The 27,615-nt window shown below is 42.0% G+C and overlaps 2 protein-coding genes across 4 annotated transcripts in view; both read right to left on the bottom strand.

Annotated features, from left to right (window-relative positions):
* cep192 (centrosomal protein 192) overlaps positions 1 to 2,107 on the bottom strand; it is a 135,680-nt gene extending 133,573 nt beyond the window's left edge. Inside the window, exon 1 of the mRNA XM_078541058.1 lies at positions 1,941 to 2,107. The gene's annotated coding sequence lies outside the window, so the exon portion shown is untranslated. The remainder of the gene's footprint in view (positions 1 to 1,940) is intronic.
* A 4,698-nt stretch (positions 2,108 to 6,805) lies between these two features.
* Positions 6,806 to 26,833, bottom strand: seh1l (SEH1-like (S. cerevisiae)). Of its 3 annotated transcripts, none has more exons than XM_078541059.1 (9): positions 26,611 to 26,833; positions 24,013 to 24,063; positions 21,299 to 21,445; positions 19,805 to 20,016; positions 18,416 to 18,514; positions 17,595 to 17,735; positions 12,440 to 12,597; positions 10,441 to 10,603; positions 6,806 to 7,397 (listed from the first exon to the last, which is right to left on the bottom strand). In XM_078541059.1, exons 1-9 carry the CDS (start codon positions 26,719 to 26,721, stop codon positions 7,190 to 7,192), a joined length of 1,290 nt encoding a protein of 429 aa, XP_078397185.1. In that variant the 5' UTR covers positions 26,722 to 26,833; the 3' UTR covers positions 6,806 to 7,189. The 3 variants fall into 3 exon arrangements, with proteins under 3 accessions (XP_078397185.1, XP_078397186.1, XP_078397187.1); XM_078541060.1 differs by having other exon boundaries at positions 6,806 to 7,683; XM_078541061.1 differs by having other exon boundaries at positions 6,806 to 8,441; positions 26,611 to 26,832.
* Between the last annotated feature and the right edge of the window lie 782 nt (positions 26,834 to 27,615).

Below are 27,615 nucleotides of genomic sequence, written 5' to 3' on the forward strand. Positions count from 1 at the left end.
TTGCCGCAGTGCATCTTGTATGTGGTGAACACTGCTGGCAGTGTGCGTAAGTAGTGGAGAGAGTGTGAGTGTTTAAGTTGGGGGATGGGGTGCCAATCAAGCAAGTTGCTTTGTCTTGGATGGTGTCAAGCTTCAAGTGTTATTGGAGTTGCACTCATCCAAGTAAGTGGAGAACATTCCATCAAACTCCTGACCTGTGCCTTGCAGATGGTGGACAGGTTTTGGGGAGTTACTTGCCGCAGGATTCCCAGCTTGCACTTGTAGCCATAGTATTCACGTGGCTGATCCAGTTCAGTTTCAGGATGTTGATGGTGGGGGAATTCAGCGATGGTAATTTAATTTCAAGGGGAGATGGTTAGGTTCTCTCTTCTTGGGGATGGTACTTGTGTGACACAAATGTTACTTGCCAATTATTAGCTCATGACTGAATGTTGTCCAGGTATTACTAAATATGGACATGGACTTCTTCTTTAGGCCTATATTCAGTGGAGTTTAGAAGAATGAGAAGAGATCTCATTGAAACATTTAAAATTCTGACAAGGCTGGACAAACTGGATGCTGGGGTAATATTTCCTCTGGCTGGGGGATCTAGAACAAGGGGTCACAGCCTCAAGATACAGGGTAGACCATTTAGGACTAAGGTGAGGAGAAATTTCTTCATTCAGAGGGTGGTGAACCTATGGAATTCTCTACCACAGAAGGCTGCGGAAGCCAAGTCACTGAATATATTTAAGGAAATAGATTTCTGGACTCTAAAGGCATCAAGGGGTATGGGGAGAGCACAAGAGTACAGCGTTGAGATAGAGGATCAGTCATGACCATCTTGAATGGCAAAGCAGGCTCGAAGGGCTGATTTACCTACTCCTATTTTCTATCTTTCAGTATCTGAGGAGTGGTGCTGAACATCACACAATCATCAGTGACTTCTGACCTTATGATGGAAGGAAGGTCATTGACGAAGCAGCTAAAGATGTTTGGGCCGAGGACACTACCCTGAGAAACTCCTGCAGCAATATCCTGGGGCTGAGATGACCGACCTCCAGCAACAACCATCTTCCTTTGTGCAAGGTATGACTCCAACCAGTGGAGAGTTTCCCCCCCCGATTCCCATTGACTTTAGTTTTGCTACAGCTCAATGCCACACTCAGTCAAATGCTGCTTTGATGTCAAGGACAGTCCTTCTCACCTCACCAGTTCAACTCTTTTGTCCACATTTGGACCAAGGCTGGAATGAGGTCAGGAACCGAGTGACCCCGAGAGTCTCTTAACAATCCCATTGTTGGGCTTGACATCCTCCAAAGCATCTTGGGACAGTCATGTTAAATGCAAGTTGCTGCTGTTATGTTGAAAGATATTAAATATTTTACGTGACATATCAATCTTAACTAGACAATTAATTTTACATCAATTGCTGAAAGTGCGAATTCCACTCCTAAAAAGCCGCTGGGAAGCTTTTATAACGACATAAATGCTTGTATTAATGTAACACAGCTTCCATTATTAAGGATCCATCGTTGAGCACAACTTTTAGACACTCCTTCAGCTACACGATGAACATTATACACACAACATGATTGGAATCATACAGCACAGAAACGACCCATTGAGTCTGTGCTGGCTCTTTCGACGAGCAATCCAGTCAATCCCCAATCCTCCTACCCTTTTCCCCAACATCTCTGCAATGTTTTTGAAGGCTGCTACTGTTATCAGGCAAGTGCACTCCAACTGGTTATGAGAAGTTTATGGAAGTGCATTAGTAACCACGGTATCCGCACGTTTTAAAAAAAAAACAAAGAGGATATAACACAAAACTTTTCAGCAGTTAAAGGTGGGGAGGGGGTGGTGGGGGGGCGGGGGGGAGATTTGAACCATAGCAGTTTAATGACTGGAACACAATTGTAGATTATCTCAGCCCAACCGAAAACTGGAGGAATACTCACCTTACATGAAAGTTTACACGCAGACTCATAACCAGAGCGCCTGTTTATTATACTGCCCTGTCAATGATGGACGCTCCCGCCGCCCAATGCTGCTCCTCACTTAGGCCCAGAGTGGGGAAGGTCAGCGGACGCTCAGCTTCCTGGCTCGTCTAAAAGCTTCGGAGGGGGAGGGGAAGGGGTAGTGGGGGGGGGCTGGGTTCAATCCACGCGCATGCGCATAATCTCCCCTCCCCCCCCCGGCGTCGTTCCGCGCGAACCTGGCACCTCGCGTGCGTCCCTCAACGTCAGGACGGTTTGAATTTGAAAGAGAGCGTCCGTTATCGCATATTGGCCGTTAAAGCGCCAAAAGTGTCGCCCCCAACACGCACCATGAGTAACCGTGACTAACCTTCGTTATAAGGAATCTGAATCACCCTCACGCACTGTTGAAATGTAAAGTTTCTTCGGACAGCTTCCAGCACGTCTGAACCAATAAGTAAGCGCGCGTTTTCTTTTGAGTTCCGCATGCAGCGTGTCCAAAATAAAAATTGCGTGAAATTAAAACTTGAAGGTTGTTTTTTGTGGGGGGTGGGGTGGGGGGGATGGTTTGTTGCGCCGTGAGAGGCGGGGCGGATGGTTGACGCTCGGTCGAAGAATAAATGGACGTGTTGAGTGACAATGGAGAATTTGTGGCGGGGTAACGTGGAGGTCATTAGGCAGGTCCCAGCTCAGATATAAAAGCAAAAAAAAAACTGCGGATGCTGGAAATCCCAAATTAAAAAATACCTGGAAAGACTCAGCAGGTCTGGCAGCATCGGCGGAGAAGAGCACAGTTGACGTTTCGAGTCCTCATGACCCTTCAACAGATCCCAGCTCAGATCTGGTCCCCATTGCCCAGCGGTGCAAATCTCCATTCCTCTGAAAATATAACCACTAACTCCAACCCGACCCACTCATTTCCAAACATAGCTCCATATCTAATGTCCTTCAGGGAAGGAACATAACATAAGAACCAGGAGCAGGAGTGGGCAATTCAGCCCCTCGAGCCTGCCCCGCCATTCAATACCATCATGGCTGATCTCGTTTCGGCCTCAACTCCAACTTCCCGCCCTCTCCCCATAACCTTTCAACCCATTACTAGTTAAAAATGTCTTTCTCCTCCTTAAATTTATTCAGCGTCCCGGCATCCACTGCAATCTGAGGTAGTGAATTCCACAGATTCACGACGCCTTTGAGAAAAGTAATTCCTCCTCATCTCTGATTTAAATCCGTCACCCCTTAGCCTAAAACCATGGCCTCTCGTTCTAGAATGCCCCACACGGGGAAACATCCGCTCCACGTCGACTTTGTCTACCCCCTTTAGCATCTTTATATACCTCAATTAGATCTCCTCATCCTTCTAAACTCTATAGGCCTAAACTGCTCAATCTCTCTTCTCATACTCTGCTGTCCTTATCTGGTCTGGGTTATATGTGACTCCAGACCCACAGTGATGTGATTTACTCTTAAATGCTCTCTGAACAAGGGCAATAAATGCTGGCCTAGCCAGTGACGCCCACATCCCATGAACGAATAAAAAAATCTTTAACCTAACCTCAAGCCCTAAATTTAAAACCTACCTCCAAACACTAAATTTTAATGCATGCGCATTTAATGCGGTAAAACGTCCCAAGCCGCTTCACCAGAGAGAAATCAATAAAAACATTTTTGACGGTTAGTCTGAGAAGGAGAAATCAGGAAAGAGGATCAAAACCTTGGTCAGAGATTTTTCAGCAGCATCTTGAAGGAGAGGTTTAGAGAGGAAATGTTAGAGCTGAGCACCAAGACAACTGAAGGCAAGGCCACTAATGGCAGAGCGATTAAATTTGGGGATGGTCAAGAGACCAAAATTAGATATGCACAGCTATCTTGCAAGGTTGAAGGGTTGGAGGGGGTTATGGAGATAGGGAGAGGGTGAGGACTTGGAGGAATTTGAAAAGAAACCAGTGTTCGGTTTTGAGTACTTGTTATGGCACAGCCGATGGTAAATGCTGAGCTGCTCAAATCCCAAAGGGAAACTTTAAACAACTGCCACAAATGTTTTGCAATTTGTATAAATTTTGAGATGCGTGCCTTGAATTCAGTAGTAATAAGACCACTGAGTCTTATAGGTTTCTTACAAAACTAAATGAAACCTTTATTAATAGAAGAAATGATTTACAAATTACTACAATGATAACTTCTGAATCCCCTAGTTAATCTAACTCCTAGTTACACTTTCATTAAGATAACAGTAAGACACATAGATTTTAAAAGACCCAGGCACAATACCCAGAAGAACCCAATTCAAAGTGAGTTTTCTTAACTTCAGTTGTTTGTAAACAGCAGCTTGAGGTATAGATGCTGAAGGCTTTTCACACTTGTTAGATCTTAGGATGCCTTTCCTTGCACACAGCCTTCTCTCCTTTATCCATATTTTCCCCTTTGAATAAATTCCCATTGTTTCACTATGTCTTTAGACTTTACCTTTCTAATAAAAATTTCTTATAGTACCAATTTTACCAGTAATCTTTGGGAAAAGTAAACACACTTTCTTAACTCCTTCTGGCTAGGTGAAACATTTCACCCCTTCCTTTGAATCAATCTAGTCTGGTTTATTTAAAAATGCAAAGGCTCCGTTTATATCTATGTTTACCTACTTACCATTTCAAACCTAGCTTATCTTCTGACACATCAAAGCCTTCAGACCAGCTGCCTTTAATTCAATTAAGTCTTACACACACATACAGACATAGACACAGACCCCATTATTATTCTGCTTTACAATAAATCCCAATAATATTATGACAATTATTGTACCTGTAAGTCGCAGAAACCAAATTCAAAGGGAATTATACAAAGGTCATCTACATTTCCTAAGCCAGGCCTGGCCAATGAAGACTACCAGTTTGCTAGGACAAAGAGCCCTGCAACCTCCTTTAAAATTCTTAATGGTTGGGACATTAACAATCTGAAGAATCCAGACAATGGAGTATACATCCTTTGTCAAAGCCAAATTGGACAGGTGGGAGTCATGTAAGATGACCCCCTAGCTGGAGGAACCTGTAATACTGTATTGCTGTCCTGCCAATCAGTCTGCCATTTTCCATCTAGCAAGCAGCTAAAGGGCTCTGTCCAGGTTTGAATACCTGACACCCCCATCTACACTGTTCTACTGGAACCTCTGTGCCAGCAACTACAAGACCATTTCTTCTCTATATGCCTATCTCATCATGGAAGTCATCTCCACTGGAAAAGTGAATTATCCAGCATCACTCTTTAGCCTGCTGACCTGTGAAAGAATATAGCATTGGACTTTGGTTCTGGACTCAAGTGAAACAATTCTTTATTCTGTGGTCTTTGCCCTATAAATCTCCCTTTCTCTTTCCCCCCTTTTATTGTATGAGTGAAAATGCAAATCCTCTCATGTTTGCGTGTGCATGAATAAACTAGCTCCCTGAGTTTACCCTATCTCGAGTTTGCTGTGGAACTATTAATAGAAATTGGATCACTTCAAAACCGAGGGGTTGGGAAATATGAGCTGCTTATAAAGGGGGGAAATCAAAATTTCTATCCGTTTACGGACGGGTGATGAGGGGGGAAATCAGGGCAGTTCAAATTAAACTCCCTCCTGTCTGTAACAATATTTTCTTGTAATATGTGATTTCTGATTTCCTTCTTATAGCAGTGAACTGACCATCTTCGGAATTCGGTTTCCGAGTACTTAGTGAATGCTTCCATAGTGCTGTAATATTGGTGCCTCCCTGCCTCTTTATCCAGCATATTTAACTTTTTTTAGACTTCATTCTGTTTCTTGTCTAAAGTTCCCTACATCTTTATGTTATCAGTAATCTGAAGGATTGGATTTGTGCTGCCTTCATCCAAATTATTAATAAAGGTAGTGAAGAATTCCAATGTCTGTGGGCTTCCACTAGTAACAGAACCTTACAAAAACACCTTTAATGACAACACCTTGCCTATGCAAGTAGAACCAATTTGCTGTCCATCTAAAAATCTGACTGCCTATTCCACACCACTCAACTTTACCTAACAGCTTTTGCTGCTTCTTTACTGACAGCTCTTTGGAAATCCCAATGCAGGAAGAAGTGCTAACTTTTACAGGGAAAATAAGTCATCTGTGGCTCTATATACTTAAGAGACTTTATTATTTTGGAGGGAATAGATATTCTTAGTTAGCTTGGATAGTAGCAATTTTAAGCCACAACACAGTGACATCCAAAATGTAATTGACCCATGTTTTAGATGATCCTTGTACTTTCAGCTCCAAATATCTAGCCTTTGATATGTGATACTTGGATATCTGTAGGTGTTCACTTTGAATTTTTAATAGTTTAACAAAGTGTGTCACTCTTATTTCCAAGGCAGACTTCTTACTGTTTGCAGAGGGATGTATTTAAATAATTCAACCAAATCCTTCAATTTACTGATAAACCAACTTGTCATCCCAAAATCCCTTCAACTGAATTCAATTCAATCCCTACTTTCAAACATTTATGCTGTTTAAGAGACAAATAATATTAAACAAAATCTATTCAATGAGAGGTCAGTACTCAATGAATTGATTACTAACATTTTCCCGTGTGGGGCAAACAAATTATAATCAGTCAGTTTTTTGCATGTATCTTTATTTTTTAACAAAACAATTTTACACTCAATTCATTATTCAGTATAATTCTATACCATCACATGTATAAATATTTAGCAAGACACTGACGACATGGTGGTCTACTTCAGCTCAAAAACAGGAATGGCATCGTAGCTCTGCTTCCATGATCATCCTGCCATCAGCCATGCTGTATGCACTACTCTGAGGTTGGTAACATATTTAAAACAGAATTTTCTCCCAACCATAATGCAAGAAATATTTAGTAAAACTGATCATTCAAAAATGTATATTTCTTTCAAAAATCACTCATGATACAGATTAATCTCCATTAAAAATTAACAGTAGGCATTTCTAAGGCATACCACAACTCTGTAGGTTTAACTTGGTCTACTAGCTGTTATCATATACAGATGTCAACTGCAGCTTTCCAATCTCAAGTATTTTGGAACTACCAGATTGATAGAGCCATTTCAACATCAGATTATCTACACAATTTATATATGAGCGTTATAACCCCAATAAACCAACTATTGAGAAGCTTACTCTGTACAGTAGAAGTGAGGAAGGATGGAAAATAACTTATCAGAAACATACACAATTACCAGCTCTGCATAAGTAAGCCTTTTTATTGCACCCCCTCATTCTCTGGCAAGGAATTGAGAGATCTGCAGGAGTATCGACTGTGAGGGTTACAATACTGAAGGTGAGTTGTATCAGCATCACAAGACTGTTCTGCCATAGGAAGAAGAGGAGGAGGAGGAAGAGGAAGAAACTGGGCATAACTGGACCATCTTGATCCAGCCCGAGCATGGTCCGAAGGGGGAAAGAAATACCTGAAACGATGTAGACGGGAACACACAGGTGAGAGGAAAAAAATGGGAGAAAAAAACAGAAGACAAAGAGAAAAAGTGATGAATATAAGAAAATGAAAGATACACATGCCTGGAAAAAAAAACAAACAAAAACACTGGGTCTTGGTTCAGGAAACTGACCACAGTAAGGCAATTCCATGCAACAGTTCAATGACGTTTAAGTATCTTTCATCTGTATTCTCAACAGTTCCTCCATCATTATGTAAACACAACACTTCTGAATCAGTATTAGGAAAGAGTTTGGAGACTGCAAAAAAAAGTAATCGGAAATACAACATTGAAAGAAACAAGCGCACACGATACTGTTTCTGTGATTCTCAATTTATTTAATTCATTCTAATTAGAACACACAGAATACTGGTCCCACACTGGAAAAGGGAACATATGCATGTCTATTTGGGTTTGTATGCCCTCATTAGTGCTTTCCATGGGTAACACTGGAGTGCTCACTGCATGTGTGGTGACATTGTGTGTGCAGTTGTTGTTTAAAATGAATATTACCTTGAAGCAAATTAGTTAAACTATATTCTCCTTTCAGCCTTTATATTTTTGCAGTACTTTCCTTAAATGTTTACAAAGGAAGTCATTTATCGTCACCTTAATGTTACACATACATTATGTATATGGCTATAGAAGATGCAAAATAGATTTCTTCCAAGCTTGCTTCTCTTAGATAATGCAACATGTGCCTCTCCTGAGTTTCCTGTACATTGATGCCAACTCTTCAAGAACAATGTCAAACTTATTCAGGAAAAAACACTGGCAAACAGGGAAAAAAAGGAAATGTAATTTTATAAAGCCTTCCATCCAAGATTATTAGTAAGCAGGTTGCTGGTTGGCCTCGGGTGACACTGGGAGGGGAAAAAGGAGTTCACTTTTCATTCCTGTGTGCATGCAACAAGCAGCAAAACAGCCAAGTTATTCCAGTTAGCTTGAGATCAGCTGTGTTTTCTGTCTGTTGAAAAGGGCATAATATATGTAGAAGGCAAGGTGTATCAAGGTTTCCTAAAAGAAAAAAAAATGAACATATACCACATTTCAAATGTGAAAATGTTTGTAATTTTTTCTATTTGATTCTATTTTGGGGGGGGGGTGGGGGAGGAGTTTGGAGGAAAAAAGATGTCAAATGTAACTTTCACTTTGACTGCTAAGTAAAGAAATCCAAATCCTTTGCTCCATTTTTCTCCCTCTAAAGGTTTGTTTCTTTGCTAGGTCAATACATATCTTGTATATTGAAAAGATTTGCAAGCAATTTCCACGTTTACTGTTCTGCACCACAGCACAACAATCTCAAATTTAAAAATGGAGTTTTTCTAAAATGGGTGGAAAAGGTGCCTCTTGTTGACACTGTTTTACAATCAATGTTTCTTGCCACCAAGTTAAAGATCATTTGCCCCTACAATTTTCCACATTGCCTAGCTCCTGAGCTTAACACAAGCATCAGGGAACACTGCTTCTCTAGGAGGGATGGAGGGAGTCAGAGGCTGAATCTCCAGTCAGTTGGGTGAGGGTAGCACTGGCAAAAAGACTCGACAATATTAACTAATGGAGCCAGAAAAAACTATTTTCTCCCCTCTGAATACAGAGCTGAGCTATCCAGCACCATCTTTACCTGGCTCAAAAATCAGCAACTGAACATGTCCCGATTGGCAACCTACAGGATTTTTCTATGATGTTACTCTACTGCATTCACAACTGGGATAAATGAAGTGCCCCCATAATGTGACAGAAGACTTGAAATGGTCCAACTCCACTAGCCTTTGAATCAGTAGTTAAATTAAAAACACTTCCAGCTAAGTAGGAAGCTTTTTCCCCATTTTTTCTTAGTTATATTCTTTGATATCTGGATTTTCTTTACTTGAAAACATTCCTTTAAGACAATAACGCTGATCTACAATAAATCTAACTGGTTTATGTGTACACTCCATTGTGCTGTCTCATACATTGCTGGAGCTTGGTTCACTACAATCAGGCAAATTAAATTCCAAATTATTTTGACCCATAAAGTACAAGCTCAGAGTTGTGTACATTTAATTGCAACAAACATTATTCTGTGCCGGTGAGGATGATTTTAAGTTCTAAGCATTTGCAATAGTACTTTGTGTTTTGTTATACTGTTTCTGTTCTTCCTTTTATAAGTTTAGATATTCATTATTTTAGATGTGTTTCATTGGTTTATGCATCAATTTTTCAAGGTAAAACTAGTTCAGAGTTATGGACACTATGCAGTGGCACAGCACTGAAAGTTGTTTCCTCATCTTGAGAGGTTTATGGTTATGGAATCTGGTGTATGGCTATGACGAGACTCTGTACTTTTAAATAATTTTTTTTATTTATTTCAACAGATTTAAGAGCAGATCCTGTCCACTTTGGGGGTTTATGTCAGGGATCAGAGGCTTATTCGGGAAGATTCCTTTTTACAACTAGGTAATAAATTTTTAAAAAGGTTCTATCACTCAATAATCTTCATAAGTAAAAGGTAATGGAGAAGCAAAAAGGAGTAATAATTTAAAATAAAAGGAGCAGTAGCAGCATCTTGATTTTTGAAACAAAGTTTGCCACAGCACTCCATTTCCCAAATGGCAAGTTTCTTACTTAAGCCTAATGTTGGGAAAGATGGCCATTAGAAGATAGAGTGACCTACGCCACCTAGTAGCAGTCACAGAACAGCACTGGCAGATTCCCAAATGGAGGTTACCCATCCACCTTCTCAGTGGGTATCACTCACATCACCCATTACACATTCGTCACAACAGATAGTTTCTAGTCCCACCAGCATAAAAAGAGAAAAATTATATTGAAGCCAATAATATTTACTACAGGATTTGACATTTGGTTTTAGCATCCATTGGATCCAGTGTTCAAATCCTGTAGTGTAATGCCAGCCTAGCTAATGCTTAAAAAAAAGTCAAATGAAATTTATTAGCCCCCAAATAGTAACCTTACATTTACATTTCTCCAAACCTCCATCAATGACTCTGAACTGAAAGCACTATCAACCTACCTTCCTCCAGAAGACATTCCATTAAGTGTATTCTGTGAGGCTGAATTGCTAAATACTGTGGAAGGATTAAGAATTCCCACTTGCTGTTGGAGTAAGGCATTATTTACAGGACTTCCATCTCCTTTCAATATGCCAGTACATTTCCAATTGTCCATATAATTAGCTGGAAAACAACAAAAATAGGAACTTCAGTCTACAGGCGTATGCATGTAAAGCATTTCTGAATCTCAGTGAACGTAAATTAACATTTCATGCTTTCAACCCAGGATGTAGGCGAGTTATAAATGCTGCCTTTAATGTAGCATTTCACAGGGGAGCTAACAGACAACATTTGATACTGAGCCATATAAAGAGACATTAAGGTCAAAGTGGCAGGTTCTAAGTAGCATGAGAATAGAGGCAGAGAGGATTTAGAGAGATAATCCCAGATTTTACAACATCCACCAGGACCAAAGGAAATTGGGGATGCCAGAATTGAAGGAACACAGATCCTTGGAGGAATGTAAGCCTGGATGTTACAGAGATTGGAGGTGGGTGGAGCACGAGGCCATGAAAGGATCTGAACACAAGGCTGAGAATTTTTAATTCGAAGTGTTGCTGGACCAATAGCCAACATGGATCAGTCAGCCAGGGACTTGAGCTGAAGTTCACAGAAGGTGGAAAGTGGGAAGCCAGCTAAGTCAGCACTGGAATAGTAGTGTCTGGAGGTAACAAAAACATGGATGAAGGTTTCAGAGGCAGATGGGCTGACACAGGCAAATGAGTCCAGCTTCATCCTTTCTCCAGCGTAAACACCTCAATTTCTTTCAAAGTCAGCTAAATCAGTCTACAGGTTGGGTCTTGTCCTAATGATAATTAGGATCAAGATGAAATAAAAACTGATATAACTAGTCTGGATAATTTCCATCGGTCTAAAGTTTCCAAGCATCGGTTTACTTTCCTGTCCAGTGGTTTTCCCCTTTATCTTCATCCTCTGCCTCTTGATAATGTTCTAAAACAGGTATATTTTTATTTCTCAGTAATTTCCTCCTCCCAATCTCTCTCCTAAAGGTCCTTGTTGGTGTACAGACAAATCACCAGCTATTGTCTGGTGGCAGTAAGATTGTGAGTGCATGTTGGCTTTTCTTGTGCTGTGTTTCTTCATGGCCATGACTGAACCTGTCGTTCATCAAAGTTCACTTCTAACAATCATCAGTTGGGAGCTGGAACCCCAGCCTCCCTCCTCCTCCAGAGACAGAGGGGCTAAGATCCAAGTGTGGTTTCTCTGCAAACCCTGATCTGTATGACTGAGTTACTCCTGGAAATATTTGATGAGCAACTGAGGAAGGCCACAATAATGGGCAAGAGGAAAAAAATATACAGTAGAATCTTGTTTTTGTGTACCCCCAATTCAGAAAACTGCTCTGCAAAATAAAGAGACTTACTCCATTAATCAGGGATAAAACTGCATGGCTAAAATTAGATTACAGGGCACAATATAAAAATGAGGAACAAGTAAAGTAGCACCCAGTTCTAGCTGGTGTTTCAAAGCTCAATTTAACACCGAAAAAGTTAGGTGGTGCATCTCTCCTTTCTGTTCTTTGCTCTCTTATCAACAATGATCATCCTGTAGGGCCATTCAATAATAACAAATCATCTGAGTAGTATTATTGGCCTTTCAGTTTACATCAGCATTCACACTGCAGGTAAAATCAAAAGATTAAAGTAATGCTTATTTGCATTATTAAAACAGCTGAAAATGTCATGTTACTATAAAACTTGTAATAATTAGATCTTGATGTTAAACATTCATGTGAGAGTATTCCTGCGTAACAGGGTAATAATGCCAATAGCAAAATGGAAATTGAATTAAAACCACTTTGGTGATTGCTACCCAACTGGTCTTGCACTGAGATCAGCAAATAGTATCCTTCAATTAAACCTCTCAATAATTACAATACAACAAAATCAAAGTAACTGTTTGACATTGATCCAACTGTGCTTAGAAATTCAAGGTCACCTTTCCATAATCTGACACATCCATCATCTCCAGAGGACGCCAATACTGTACCAGTGATGTTCCAGCTCACACGCCATACCTGGGAATTGTGATTATCAAACTGGGCCACTGTCTGGATTTCAAATTTTGTTGGCCCTCCTGAACCACTTAATTCTTTTCTAAGGGAAAAGATGATGAGAAAGGTGTGAAGCTGATTTTTTATTAGTCATGCACCAGTTTAGAAATCATCAGATTAGTACAACAGCATAGTATTTATGGTGCTGCACTAGCAATCCAGAGACCTGAAATAATAATCTCGAGATGCAAGTTCATATCCCACCATGGTACTTCAGAAATTTAAATTCAATTAATTAAATAAATCGGGATTAACAAGCTAATATCAGTAAGCATAACCATGAAACAACTGACTTTCTCACGTCCTCGAGGGAAGAAAATCTGCCGTTCTTACCTGGGGTGGCCTGTAGGGGGCTCCGGACTCACAGCAATATGGTTGACTCTGAACTGCCCTCTGAAACAGCCTAGCAAGCCACTCAATTGTCACCACCATCTTCCCAAGGTCAATTAGGGATGTGCAATAAATGCTGGCTTGCCAGCAATGTGCACATCCCATGAATGAATGAATAAAAAAAACTTTTGGAAGATCAGTGTGGAACAACATGCAGCTGTCTTGGAACACAAGAAAGAGGAGGGCTAGGTCATATGGCCCCACTATTCAACACGATCATGGCTGATCTCAGGCTTCAACTCCACTTTCCCACCCACTCCTCAAAACCCATGATCTCGATACACCAAAAATCTGTCTATCCCAGCCCAAATATATTCAATGATGGAGCATCCACAACCCTCTGGGGTAGAGAATTCCAATTATTTACAACCCTTAGAGTGAAGAAATATCTCCTCTTCTCAGTCCTAAATGATCGGCCCCTTATACTGAGACTGTGCCCCAATCCCCTGCGCCCCCACCCCCCGCCGCCCCCAAACCGTGTTTTAGATTCCCCAACCAACGGAAACAATCTCTCAGCACCTACTCTATCAAGCTCCTTCAGAATCTTGTATATTTCAATGAGCTGAGAATTATTCAAGATATTGGTCAACCATCACAGGAGTGAATGGGACTTTGCGCAGATTAGGATTTAGGTAGCAAATTTTTGGAATGAATATATTGGGTGGAATATGGGAAACAGGCCAGGAGGGCATTGGAATTAGTTAAGTCAGGTGGTAACAAAAGTGTAGATGACAGTTTCAACAGCAGATAACTGAGGTGGAGACAGTGATATGAAGGAAGAGGTGGAAGTACTCAGACTTAGTGATGGAGAGCATATTGTGAGAAATTGATTTATTTTTAAAAACATTTTTGAGGAATATTGTGTTATTCTGTGAAAAGGGCTGAGGGTGTGTGTATGATTTAATTAAGCTGGGCAGAGATTAATAGGAGACAGGTTGTCTGGGGCGATTTAAAACATGAAAAGGATAGAGGTGTTAGGTCTGAGGTACAAGTGAATACATTAGATCTAACATTTACATTTTTAGATACGTGGAGAGTTTCTTTGAATATCAAAAGGAAGTCAGAGATAACAAGAAACATGTTTGCATCTTGCAGGAGTTCCATAGGTAAAAAGAGGTGGGGATGTTATATTTTATTTACCCAAAAGCAAAGACAAGATGGAAAATTGAAAGACCTTATATTTGGAAGGATTTCAGTTTCAAAGAGGTTTGAGAACAACGGAACCTGAGATGATAGGGAAAAAAGGTATTTTAGAGTTATTATGGAGAGATTAGGGTAGCTGTAGCTGTTGAGCTGGAGCTGGTGAGATGCAGCTGCTGAGCTGTGGCTCTGGGCTGGGAGAAGATGTGGTTTGAATCAACCATCTAGTCAAGCCAGAAAAGTTGGCAAAAGCAGTTTTATTCTTAAGTTTGGATCTCTATCGCAGATGGAAAAGGGTTAGAGGTCATGTGGTATGCCTTTATTGAGGCTACAGCAATTTGCCTTGGTTAATATTACTGGATTCTTATAGTTAAACATCTATAAGGGAGTGCTGGCTGGGAGGTGGTTACTTGTAGGTCTGATCAAGTAGAGTGTCTTTTTTGGGGAATGTTTGGTAAGACCAAATTTAACTGTGTAACTGTAATCTTGTGTGCTTAAGTTTTCTTGTTAATAAAACTTTTACTTTTAATTTTTAAAAACCCAAAAGTGTTGCTAGATTTTTGCTGCTGAAATTGGTATATCTTCTTCTCGTTTTCAGAATATAGAAAAAAGGGTATGGCCCATAAGCCAAGTTTCCCTCTGGGATTTCGTTTGGTTGGAAGCTCAGGGTGAAATAGGACATAGGTTGCAATAGGACATAGGTTGCAAACCATTTGGTTCAACCCATGATGGTGGCCTGAGAGGGAAATATAATAAGTGATGAGGAATCAGACATTGGTTTTGGTCTTCCAATGTTTACTGCCAATAATGTAGTTTTTAATACTGAAAAAAAGAGACATGCTGTCTAACTTTTCCACCTTACACTCATCAGGACAGATCCCAAGATTACCAACAGTAAAAGGAACAACAATTTATGGTACATGAGAAAAGAATGCTGACTGGCAAAGGGGTTGCCATGAAGTATGCACCAGGGAGCAATTAATTGCAAAGCTTTTGTTCAAATCAGGCAGGTCGACCGATTGGTCAAGGCCTTGCCATGGGGAATGAACCAGGGAATGGCTGTCCCCCAAGCTTTTGTTTAGTTGAAAAAGGTGCAATGTGTGGACATGCTCCTTCTGTTCACAAAGGACAGGGCCCTCTGTATAAATACATATGGCTTCTAATGTGCGTAAGCGAGCCTGACTGATAATCTTAAATTGGTTTTCGGTGCAATTCTTAGCACAATCAGGATTGTTTAGCAAATGTTGTCTAAGTGCGGAATCACATCTAATGTTAATTAGAGTCCACTTGCCAACCAATCAGCACTCTCTTCTCATGAATTATAGATTGTTGTTCCCTTTACTATTGGTAATCTTGCAATCTGTTCTGATGAGTGCAAGACGAAAAGCTTAGATAGTGTATGGGTTGGATTTTCCAGTCCCACCCGCCGCGGAATCAGAAATTCCCACCAGAAGTCAATGGACCTTTTGCTGGTCCGTCAAATTATCTGTCCCACCTGCTACGATTCCCATGGCAGGCAGGGGCCGGAAAATTTAGACCCATGTCTTTTTTCAGCAATACTCAAGTTCTGTACTACCAAATGACTAAATGTAGTTTTTGTTTTTTGGTAGTATTGTTAAATCATAGAATCTTACAACACAGGAGGCCATTAGGCCCTACTACTCTGTAGTTCACTGAGATTAACACTTAGTCCTGTTTAATTTTTTTTTTGTTTATCCACATTCTTTTTAAAAGCTTTATGGATTTGTGTCTACTGCTGTTTCTAACCAGGCCTCCCATTTCCTAACAGCTCTGTATGCAGAAATTTCTCCTAAACTCTCCCTTCAATCTTTTGTTATTAACAGTAGCCAAAGACATTTATAAATCTTAATTTTTTAATTGTTATGGCTTCCTGTGCTGATAGGTGGAATCACTCTTACAATTATCAACAGTTGTGGTGAGGTGAGGTATTGTAAAAGAATGATCAAGTTTAGACTTGCATTAAATGAATAGAAAAATTCATAAATGCATATTTACATTCATAGAATATTTCAGTTTTGCTAGAGTGTTTTTAAATATTATTCACATGCTCTGATGAAGTGCTAGTCAGTCAAATGTTGTAATTTCAAATCCAACTGAGCACTGAGTTAATCATCCACTGTGGCTCAATGAGTAGCGTTCTTTGCTACCTAATCAGGAGATTGTGGTTTCAAACCGTACTCCAGAAATTTGAGCGTATAATCCAGGGCTGACACTTTGGTCAATATTTATCCCGTCACTAAAATGGATTACCAGGTCATTGTCTAATTGATGTTTGTGGGATACTGCTGTGCACAAATCTGCTGCCTTGTGTCTTAGATTCCAACAGTGGCTACATTTCAGAAGAGCTACATTGACGATAAACATTTAGAAGACCAAAGCCAATGTCTGATCCGTCATCACTTTTTAAATTTCCCTCCCAGGCTACCGTCTTAAGTTGAATCTAATGTTTCGCAACTCATGTCCTATTTGAGCTGAGCATCCAACTCCATATTCTCTACATCACTAAGATCATCCGCTTCTACTTCTTTATTATCACTGTCTCCTCCCCAGCCTCAGCTATCTGCTGCTGAAACTGCCACCCACGCTTTTGTTACCTCCAGACTTGACTATTCAATGCTCTCCTGGCCAGTCTCCTGTATTCCACCCAATATTCCAAGAGTCTGCTACTCATTTCCTAATCTTCACCAAGGCCCAGTTACTCCTGTGCTTGTTGACCAAAATTAGATCCTGGGCAGGCAACACCCCAACTTTAAAATTCTGATCCCTATGTTAAAACCCCGCCCCTGGCTTTGCCCTCCCTATCTCTATAACTAACTCCAGCCCTATGAAAACTTCAAAGGCTTCCAATCAGGTGAATACCATATTTCCTTCACTCCACCACTGCAGAAACTGGAAATCTGAAATAAAAACAGAAAATGCCAGAAATACTCAGGTCTGGTGGCATTCGTGGAGGGAGGAACTGTTAACATTTCAGGTCTGTGACCTTTTATCAAAACAAGGAAAAATTAGAAATAGGTGATAACTAATTATTCTATTTTTTTGTTGTTGTGGTGTTGGTTCAGATAAGAATGTTAGTCAGAACTCGCTATTCTTTTTCAAGTAGTGCAAGAGGATCTTTATCATCCACCTGACTTCACTTACTACATTTCTAACTTTTCCCAGTTCACAGACCTGAAACCATAATTCTTGCTTCTCCCTCCACAGATGCTGCCAGGCCTCCTGAGTATTTTCAGCATTTTCTGTTTTTATTTCAGATTTCCAGTATTCACAGTATTTTGCTTTTGTCTTATCATTGGTATTTGCTATTCACAAAATACCTACTGAATTCCACAAAACAATTCAAAATGATTATGTGGTTCTACAGAATGTCTCAAGAGACATAAGATACTATGTAAATGCAAATTCTATCACATAACTTAAATACTAATTTGCTTTGGGCATTTTACATACAGTAGGTAAAGCAGAAATTAAGGACTAAGTAATGCCCACCTTAAAGGTTTTAGCGTGAAAATTCGAACATCTTTATTTGCTACTGCAAGGATATGGAAAGACCTTCCAAGGTTTGGAGCAAATGCAATATCATGCACAGGATCGGTGACCGTAATTAGGGTTTCTGCTTTTGCATACTTCCTAAAAGCAAAATACAAATATCAAATCAGGATTCATATCATTTATTCTTCTTTGCTCACATTTTCTTTTCACTTCAACTCTCAAACTGAAAATGCTGCTGCAAAGTGCAAGAGTTCCTTCACAAATGGGAGGACAATGAGAACAAGGAAGCGACAAAAACCTACCCATGATGATGAATAGCTGCACTTTGTGAAGGGATCTTCAGCTACACACCAGAGACCAGAAAGGTCCCGAGTTTCATCAATAGCCTGTGCTTTAAGCAGATCTCAGTTGAGACAGCAATGAGATAATGCTACATTTGGTTTCAGAGACCCCAGGTTAAAGGGGAGACAAAACCCAACCAGGATCCCTGATTCTGAATCTGAGCTACAGACGCTTGTCCCTCTGTGGGCCATGGGACATTCAGGATCTGGATCGGTATGGCCATTCCTACACTCTCACTGACGCTCACCATGTGGGTTTATACACAAGGATCCGGCATTTGGAGTATGGCTTAACAGACAGTAACTGTTCGTGGAACTTCATTGCAGCATGCACAGGCACCATCAGGACGAGATGGCAAAAAATAAAATGTTTTCCTTACATTCCAATTAGGCAATTAGGAATGGGCAATAAATGCTGGCCAGCGACGCCCACATCCCTTAAAAATGAATTAAAAAAAAAAATCCTTCATATTTTACCTGGTGTTTTCATTGTATTCATAAATTTGAACTTTCCCTCCTAGGTTTGTGCTGCTGTCGTCGCTTCCCACTGCTATCATAGCGGGATGAGAACGGGAACTGTGAAGAAAGACATTAGAAAAAGAATGTTTAAGATATAATTCTTAAGTCCTATACAATGATGACGGGAGCATACAATTAAATCTGTAAAAGCATCAACTCTCAGCGTGATAACTTTCACTGTGCTTAAAGGGTGCACTAGTAATTTAAAAAAAATGTTTTTAAAAGAACAGGGGAAACAAAAATAAACAAAAGGAAAGAATTTAGGCTGAACCCATGGCTGATTACACACTCAAATGATCTGCTTCAGAAACAGGTAACTTGACTGGATGGACACAGAATTGTAACGTGCATTTCCATCAGTTGTCAAGATTCCAAACATAATTGACATTTAAAGTATGTTTTTCCTGATCAAAGAGGCAGATGGGAGATGAGGAGAACCTTTTTTTTTTACACATGAGTTGTTGCGATATGGAATACGCAGACTGAGCAGGTGGTGGGAGCAGATTCAGTAACAACTTTCAAAAGGGAATTCGATAAATATTTGAAATGGGAGAAAATTGCAGGACTATAGGCAAAGAACAAGTGGCTGGGTTAATTGGACAGCTCTTTCAAAGATTCGACACACACATGATGAGCTGCAAGATCCCATGAAAGCGAGGGTTATCAGTGCTGAGGGAAATGCAACATTTCTTCATTTTTCCACCCAGCTGACCACTCCTAGGTAAAACACAGTAGAAAACAACTGGAGGAGATAGTGGAACAAAACTAACAGAAGCTGACCATCTGCAGGATAGTCATACAAGACAGAGGTGCTCACACCATTGTAGCCAAAATCTCTCTAAATGAATAGTGGTCCCACTAATATTAACAGTTAGCTTTTTTTAGGAATTGTATCCAAAATACAGCGTAGCCCACATAGTATTTACAGCACAGAAGTGGGCCATGCAGCCTTACTGGTCGATGACAATGTTTATGTTCCACATGAGCCTCTTCTACCTACTTCCCCTCTACAAAACCCGCTATTTCTTTCTCCCTCACGTTTATCTAGCTTACCCTTAAACACGCTTATGTCTTTCTCTTCAACTACTCCATGTAGTAGTGGCAGAATGAAGAAATCTCGCCAATTTGACTTACAGTAACTGACTCTACAGTAGCTCAACATAAATTTATTCTGAACTTGAAAGGCACCTTCACTTAGTTGCATAAAGAAGTAAAAACACTCCTTATTACCCAAAACCAAAGCTATGCTTTTACCTGGCTGGAACTACTATTTTATCTGCAATTGGTGCGCTGTATTAAGTTAAAATGCTCTCAAGCTATTAGGTGCAAGTACCCACATATTCTCACCTTGAAGGGTTCCAGGAAATACAGCTACAGCTCAATTTGCCCGAGATCTCATGTTGCAATGACCACTGACTGAGGTTCATGACGTCTGGGGCCTCATATATCCGCACAACACCATCTGCAGAACAGGTGGCTAGAACCAAACCCATGTGTTTCGGAGCAAATTTCACATCAGTCACCGACGTCCTGCTGTCCACTAGTGTAGTCCTCTTCACCTGTTTGGAGATAGCCATTTAAAGGCCTGTTAATGTACACGTAGCTATTGACAATGGTTTTTATTTTTGTTTCATTCTAATATCCTTTCTCATTTTCCCTCCTTTCCGGGAAGACGCTGACTCTTCCTACGGAACAATTCCAATGGGTCCAGCAGACTTCCAATACCTCACACGAAGCTATTCGTCATGCAAAACTACGCAGGGCATCGCAGATGATTTCTCCCGGTCTCACCTGACAGTCTCACACAAACATTCCAGTGCCGACCAAACGACAACAATCAGGAGCATGAATGGAGGAATTCTCAATCTTTTATTTTCACTCCTCTCCCTAATGCACAACTGCAAAGGCTAAAGGCAATGTTTAGTTAAAGGGAAAATGCACCTCAGCCACAGCTTTCCAGTGCTGACTTAATAAGTGAACAATAAGAGAATATTTTGTCTCACAGGAATGTGCCCATTGACAGGGCTTAGTCTAACTTGTATCAGAGTGGTTAAAACGGGTATTAATAAATAAAAATCCTGAAAAAACAGAAGGCGACTAGCTACATCATTCTTGTCTCTGAGACAGAAGGTAAGAGTTCAAGTCTCAATCCAAAGACTTGAGCACAAAATCTAGGCTGACATCTTAATGCTGCACTATCAAAGGTGCTGTCTTTTAAGTGAGATGTTAAACTGAGGTCTTGCTTGCAATCTCAGGTGGATGCAAAAGATCCCATGGCCCTATTCTGAAGATGAGGAGTGTCCTGGGCAATATTTATCCCTCAATCAACATCACTAAAACATTATTATCTGGTCAATGTCACATTGCTGTTTGTGGGAGCTTACTGTACACAAATTGGTTGCCATATTTCCTACATTAAAGCAGTTATTGCTCTTCAAAAGTACTTAATTGGCTGTGAAGTTTTTTTGGGATGTCCTGGGGTTGTAAAAGGTGCTACTGAAATGTAAGTTCCTTCTTTTCACTTCAGTTGACATCTATTGCATTTCACCATACATTGATCAACTTGTAATTCTGACTGATAATTAAAACAACACTGATCATTTCACTAACCACATAAAAAAAATTGTATTTCAACTTGAATAACTGTTTTGACAATTAACAGAACGTTGCCTTAAGACAACACGTTGACCTCTATAAATTGAATTTTTGTCGAACCTCATGTGCTTTAGTTGATCTGGAGACTGGAATGTGGTAAAGCTGTCATCTGCTACAATCCATTGCAAACACCAGCAGCATCATCCAAAACCCAGCAGCGCCAGTAATGAAAAGATCCAAACTCACCCAATGGCTCTGTCCCCGTAGTTTATCATTAGATTCTCCCACTATCTCCTCCCACACAGCTGCTGTCCGATCGAAGGAGCAGGAGGCTAACACTTGTCCAAATTCAGGGTGGGCCCATGTCACTCGCCATACTGAGCCACTGTGTGTCTACAAAACAGATTGTATAAAATACTGTACGTTAGGTTAGAGAGAGCAGCGGGTTTAATGGGAAGAACCCTCAATTAGAAGAGTAACCATAAAACGTTATCGGTCATTCAACCAACTGGTCCATGTTGTCTTATGAGGAGAGATTGACTAGAATTGGCATGTAATCTCTGGAGTTTAGAAGAAAGAGAGGTGATCTCATTGGAACTATAATGTTCTTACAGGGTAGATGTTGTGAGGCTTCTTTCCCTTGACTGGAGAGTCTAGAACATGGGGGTCATAGTCTCAGGATAAGGGGTTGGCCATTAAGGACTGAGATGAGGAGAAATTTCTTCACTCAGATGGTTGTAGATCTTTGGAATTCTTCTGTCATTGCTTAGTCAATGAGCATTCAAAACTGAGATTGACAGATTTTTTGACACTAAGGGAATCAAGGGGTATGGGAACAGGCAGAAAAGTGGCATTGATGTAGAAAGTCAGCCATGATCTTACTGAATGTGGAGTAGATGCGAAGGACCATATGGACTCCTCCTGATCCTATTTTTTATGTTCATATAACCTTTTATTCCTTTCTTTCTCATGTATTAATCTAGCTTTCCCTCAATCATCTATTCAACGGAAGTCTTTCAACTTCATGTTATTTTCAGTAAAAGGTTTGATTCTGCCCTCCCTACCCCCACCACCACCATCAAGACCAAGACAAAGTAGCAGAGGAGACTGGAGCTGTCAACCATGCTCCAAAGTGGTAAGATGCTGGTTTGTACACACTGTTACCCCGCGAAAATTGTTGAAGACGTTTTCCAATCCAACTTTGCTTCCAATTTCCATCCTTCTCTCCATCTCTTCCCTTCTTTGACTTCTCTGTCCCCATTTCTGGAGTTAGACTATCAACTAATATTCATTATAAGCCCACTAACTCCCACAGCTATCTCGAATACACTTCCTTGCATCCTACACCCTGTAAGGATTCCATTCCATTCTTCCAATTCCTTTGGCTCTGTTGCCTCTGTTCTGATGATACAACCTTCCACAACAGGGCTTCCGAGATTTTTTTCTTTTTCCCAGGGATTCCCCCCCACTGTGGTTGACAGGACCCTCAGCCACATTTCCTGCACTTGCGCTCTCACCCCTTCCCGTCCTTCCCAGAATCATGATAGGGCTCCTCACCTTCTACCCCACCTGCCTCTATCTTCAATGGATCATTTTCCGCAATTTCTGCCACCTCCAGCATGATGCCACTACAAAACACATCTTCCCTTCTCCTTTCAGCATTGCAAATGGACCTTTCCCTCTGTGACACCCTAGTACAACCTCCAATCACCCCCAATACCCTGTCCCCTTCCCACGACATCTTCCCATGCAATCGCAGGTGAGGTAACACCTGCCCTTTCACCTCCTCTCTCCTCACAATCCAAGGTTCCAAATCACTTCTTCCAGGTGAAGCAGCGATTTACATGTATTTCTTTCAAGCTAGTGTTCGCTGCTCACAATGTGTCTCCTCTACACTGAGGAGACCAAATGCAGATTGGGTGATTGCTTTGCGGAACACCTCTGTTCAGTCTGCAAGCATGATCCCAAGCTTCCAGTGGCCTGTCATTTTAATTCTCCACCTTGTTCTCACGCTGCCATTTCTGTCTTCGGCCTACTGCACAGTTCCAGTGAAGCTCAACGTAAGCTTGAGGAACAGCAACTCATTTTGAGTACTAAACTCAACGTTGAGATCAACAATTTCAGAACATAATCCCTGGTCCATTTTGTTTCCCTTTCTTTGCATGTTTTGGTTTTTCTCTTATTTTTGATTTCTGACAGTGGCACATCTGCTCTAGAAACATCTCTCCTTTTCTTGCCCCATCACCATTCTTAGTCTTCCAGGGCCAATCTCTTTTATGATTCAATCTCTCCTGACTTTTACCCTATCACAAACCTTCCTTTTTTCCTTGTCCCACCCAAATTGCTTAAAACCTATTACATCTCTAACTATTCCCAGTTCTGATGAAAGGTCACAGAACTAAAATGTTAACTCTGTTTCGCTCCACAGATACTGCCATAACTTGGGTTCCACATTTTAACTACTCTCTGGGTAAAGAAGTTTCTCCTGAATTCCTTATTGGCTTTTATTTCCAGCATTTTCTGTTTATATTTTGTATAAAGGGAGCCTCTTTATCACAGATTCAAACCATCAAAAGAACTATGATAAACTTGAACAGTTTGATATTTTTAAATTTTTGATTATCAAGGTCATTATACAGTCCGTAACTTGGAGGTTTTACAGATTTGAATAATGTGAAGGAGCCTCCACATATGATCATTAACACACCATGGTTTAGCTTAATCTTTCACCCGTAAACTCAATAACAGCACCAGTGACATGAACGTTTGGTGTTTAAGCTGAAACAATGGTTATTTGTGAGATTATGGAGTCTGATTTTCTCTAATTTCAGAGTCCTTGTGAGATTGGATAGTGTATGCGCACACACATTAAAAACAATTGTAATTTGGTCTGTGTGTCAACATGTACAGTGTAATTAAGAGGCACTAGTGCCTCCACAACTCAGGTAGGAGCTCCATACCTTCCAGCTTGCTGTGCAGTTCCACTCCCCAGTTTCACTTTTGTCCCACACCTGTCAAACCAATGTAGCATGTGTTAAAAACAAATTCAACAGATTCGCAGAGACTACTACATCAACACTATCCCCCCCACCATCAGCCGTATCTTTATTGATAATAAAAGCTCCTGTCATCACACCTTACTGATTGGTATTGAGATTACATTACACATGAATGAATGGAGCACAAAGCCTGTGGAACATGGAACCATTACAATTGAACGCTGATGGACCAATGGATGCAACAGTTGTAACCTTGTCCCGAGTGGTGACCAGGTCCTTGCCCACAAGGATTAACTAGGAGGGCAAGTTCTGTCTCTTCCCAATTCCCATGTGCCTAAGCAGCACATTACACCCCTGCTAATCTGCAAGGCCAGGGAATGAATGGCACATAGCCACATAACCAGGAAAGAATTAGAGATGAGGAAAAACCCACTGTTCTCAATTCAACTTTCAATCAACTTTGTGACGCAACGTGGGAGCTCTGAATGGTTTGTAGGGAATAAGACCTATGCTTTTCCAGATGTTACAAAAGAGACACCAACAGATACTGAAAGTGTAAGAGGACTTAATGGGATTAATAACATGACGTAACGGACTTGCAGTTAAAGTAACTTCATAAACTAGTCAGGCGTTTTTTTTTTAAAACAGTGTACAATGTTATCAGAACTCTAAGTATATCACAGCTCATAACGCTGAACACCTATTAGAATATAACCAGCATGCTATTCATCAGATCAGTGTAAATTACTGAAAATTTAAAGCACAGAGACAGACCATTTGTCTTAACTGGTCCATGCCTGTGCAAGCCTTCTTCTATCCTATCTCATCTTGCCCTATCAGCATAACCTGTTCCTTTCTCCCTCATGTGATTTTCTAGCTTACCCTTAATGCATCTATGTTGCTTCAACTACAGAATGTGGTAGCAAGTTCCACATTCTAACCTCTCTCTGGGTAAAGAGGTTTCCCCTGAATTCCATACTGGATTTAATTCGTGATTTTCTTATATTTATGACCTCTAGTTCTGGACTTCCAAATAAGCAGCAACAACTTTTCTACATCTAGATTGGCTCATTCTTTCTGATAGAACGTAGTCTGTCTATTACAACATCCGTTTTGGCCTTAACATACAAGTCCATTCCACACATTGATCAGCTTAGCTCAGTAATTACACTCTCACTTCTCAATCAGGTGTGGGTGCAAGCCCCACTCTTAGGATTTGAACATATATTCTAGAGTGCAGTATGGTCAGAGATACCTGCATTTCCGATATCAAGGATACCATGCATTACTCACAGCTAAGATTTCTCCTAGGGTGCTAGATAACAATAACCCCTCTTTCAAAACAGATTATATAGCTCATAAGGGATTTAGTGGTTTGTAAACGGCTGACCCATGGCTGGGGATAGCTATTGGGGAGTGAGGGCAAGGGGTTATGTCTTAAGGGATTATCCCTTATTTTGATTGTTTGTCCCCTGTCCTGTATTTCTAGGACAGCCGATGGGAGACTGATTCTGGGAGTTTCCAGGGTGAGTTTGAGCGAATAGATGATAATGTTATGACTCAACGAGATAAGTTGTAAGTTTAGTTGATTGTAACCCCTCCCCCCCCATGGCTCTCATGGTCACCAAACCCCCACCCCCACCTCCCCCCACCCCCCCACCTCTTCATGGTCACCAAACCCCCTCCCCCTCCTTCTCCTTCATGGTCACCAAAACCCCCCTCCTCCTCATGGTCACCAAACCACCCCCCCCCTCCTCATGGTCACCAAACACCCCCCTCCCCCATGGTCACCAAACACTCCCCCCTTTCCTCATGGTCACCAAACACCCCCCCCTTTCCTCATGGTCACCAAACACCCCCCCCTTTCCTCATGGTCACCAAACACCCCCCCCTTTCCTCATGGTCACCAAACACCCCCCCCTTTCCTCATGGTCACCAAACACCCCCCCATTTTCCTCATGGTCACCAAACCCCCCCTCCCCCCCCCCCCGGTTCCAAGTGCCCCTCATTACCATTAGGGTTGGTTACTGGGGGGGGGGGGGCGGGGGGGGGGTTTAATGGTCACATTCCCCGGGATTTTCACTCATTGAGGTAGAAAGAAAGACATCAGCGCTTGCGAGAGGCGGGCCGAGGGCAAACTAACAACCCCCAGCCCCAGGCTCCGACCCCGGCCCCAGGCCCAGGCCCAGGCCCCAGGCCCCAGGCCCAGGCTCCGGCTCCGGCCCCGACCCCCGGCCCCAGCCCCAGGCTCCAGCCCCAGGCTCCGACCCCGGCCCCAGGCCCAGGCCCCGACCCCGGCCCCAGGCCCCGACCCCCGGCCCAGGCTCCGGCTCCGGCCCCCAGGCCCCGACCCCCGGCCCAGGCTCCGGCTCCGGCCCCAGGCCCAGGCCCCAGGCCCAGGCCCCGGCCCCAGCCCCAGGCTCCAGGCCCCGGCCCCAGGCCCCAGGCCCAGGCCCCAGGCCCAGGCCCCAGCCCCAGCCCCCAGGCCCAGGCCCCAGGCCCAGGCCCCAGCCCCAGCCCCCAGGCCCCGACCCCCGGCCCAGGCTCCGGCCTCTCCACCTTCACACTCTGATCGCTGGAGCAGGTCGCCATCCTCCGCCCGTGGAAGTCGAAGGAAACATCGTGGATCAGGTCCTTGTGATCGGCCGCGATGCTCCGCGCCACGAACATCCTCCCGACTGGTTCCGCAGCAAATTCAGGGCGGAAACACACGGGCCTGTGCTGGGATCAGACGAATCTTTGGCGCCTCCCGCTCCGCCCGTAATGACGAGGGGGAGCCGACAGGGGGCTCACTTCCCGACTATTGTATCCTGGAGGGACCGGTAGGTGGCGCTGTCCCTGGCTGTTGTAACACAGAGGGACCGGCAGGTGGCGCTGCCCCTGTCTGTTGTATCACGAGGGACCGGTAGATGGCGCTGTCTCTGGCTAACCAAATTCACTAACTATTGTTACAGGAAATGACCGACAGGTGGCGCCATATTGTTTTATTATTACCGTATTATTGGCAGATGGAATACAACGTGGGGAAGTGTGAGGTCATGCACTTTGGTAGGAAGAATAGAGGCATAGACTATTTTCTAAATGGGGAGAGAATTCAGAAATCTGGAGTGCAAAGGGACTTGGGAGTCCTAGTCCAGGATTCTCTTAAGGTTAACTTGCGGGTTGAGTCGGTCGTTAGGAAGACAAATGCAATGTTGGCATTTATTTTGAGAGGACTAGAATATAAAAGCAGGGATGTGCTGCTGAGGCTTTATAAGGCTCTGGTCAGACCACATTTAGAATATTGTGAGCAATTTTGGGCCCCGTATCTCAGGAAGGATGTGCTGGCCCTGGAGAGGGTCCAGAGGAGGTTCACGAGAACGATCCCAGGAATGAAAGGCTTAACATATGAGGAACGTTTGAGGACTCTGGGTCTAGACTCGACGGAGTTTAGAAGGATGAGGGGGGATCTGATTGACACTTACAGAATACTGAAAGACCTGGATAGAGTGGACATGGGGAAGATGTTTCCATTAGTAGGAGAGACTAGGACCCGAGGGCACAGCCTCAGAGTAAAGGGAAGAC

This window comes from Cetorhinus maximus, chromosome 4, assembly GCF_964194155.1.
Source record: "Cetorhinus maximus chromosome 4, sCetMax3.hap1.1, whole genome shotgun sequence".
NCBI classification, from domain to species: Eukaryota; Metazoa; Chordata; class Chondrichthyes; order Lamniformes; family Cetorhinidae; genus Cetorhinus; species Cetorhinus maximus.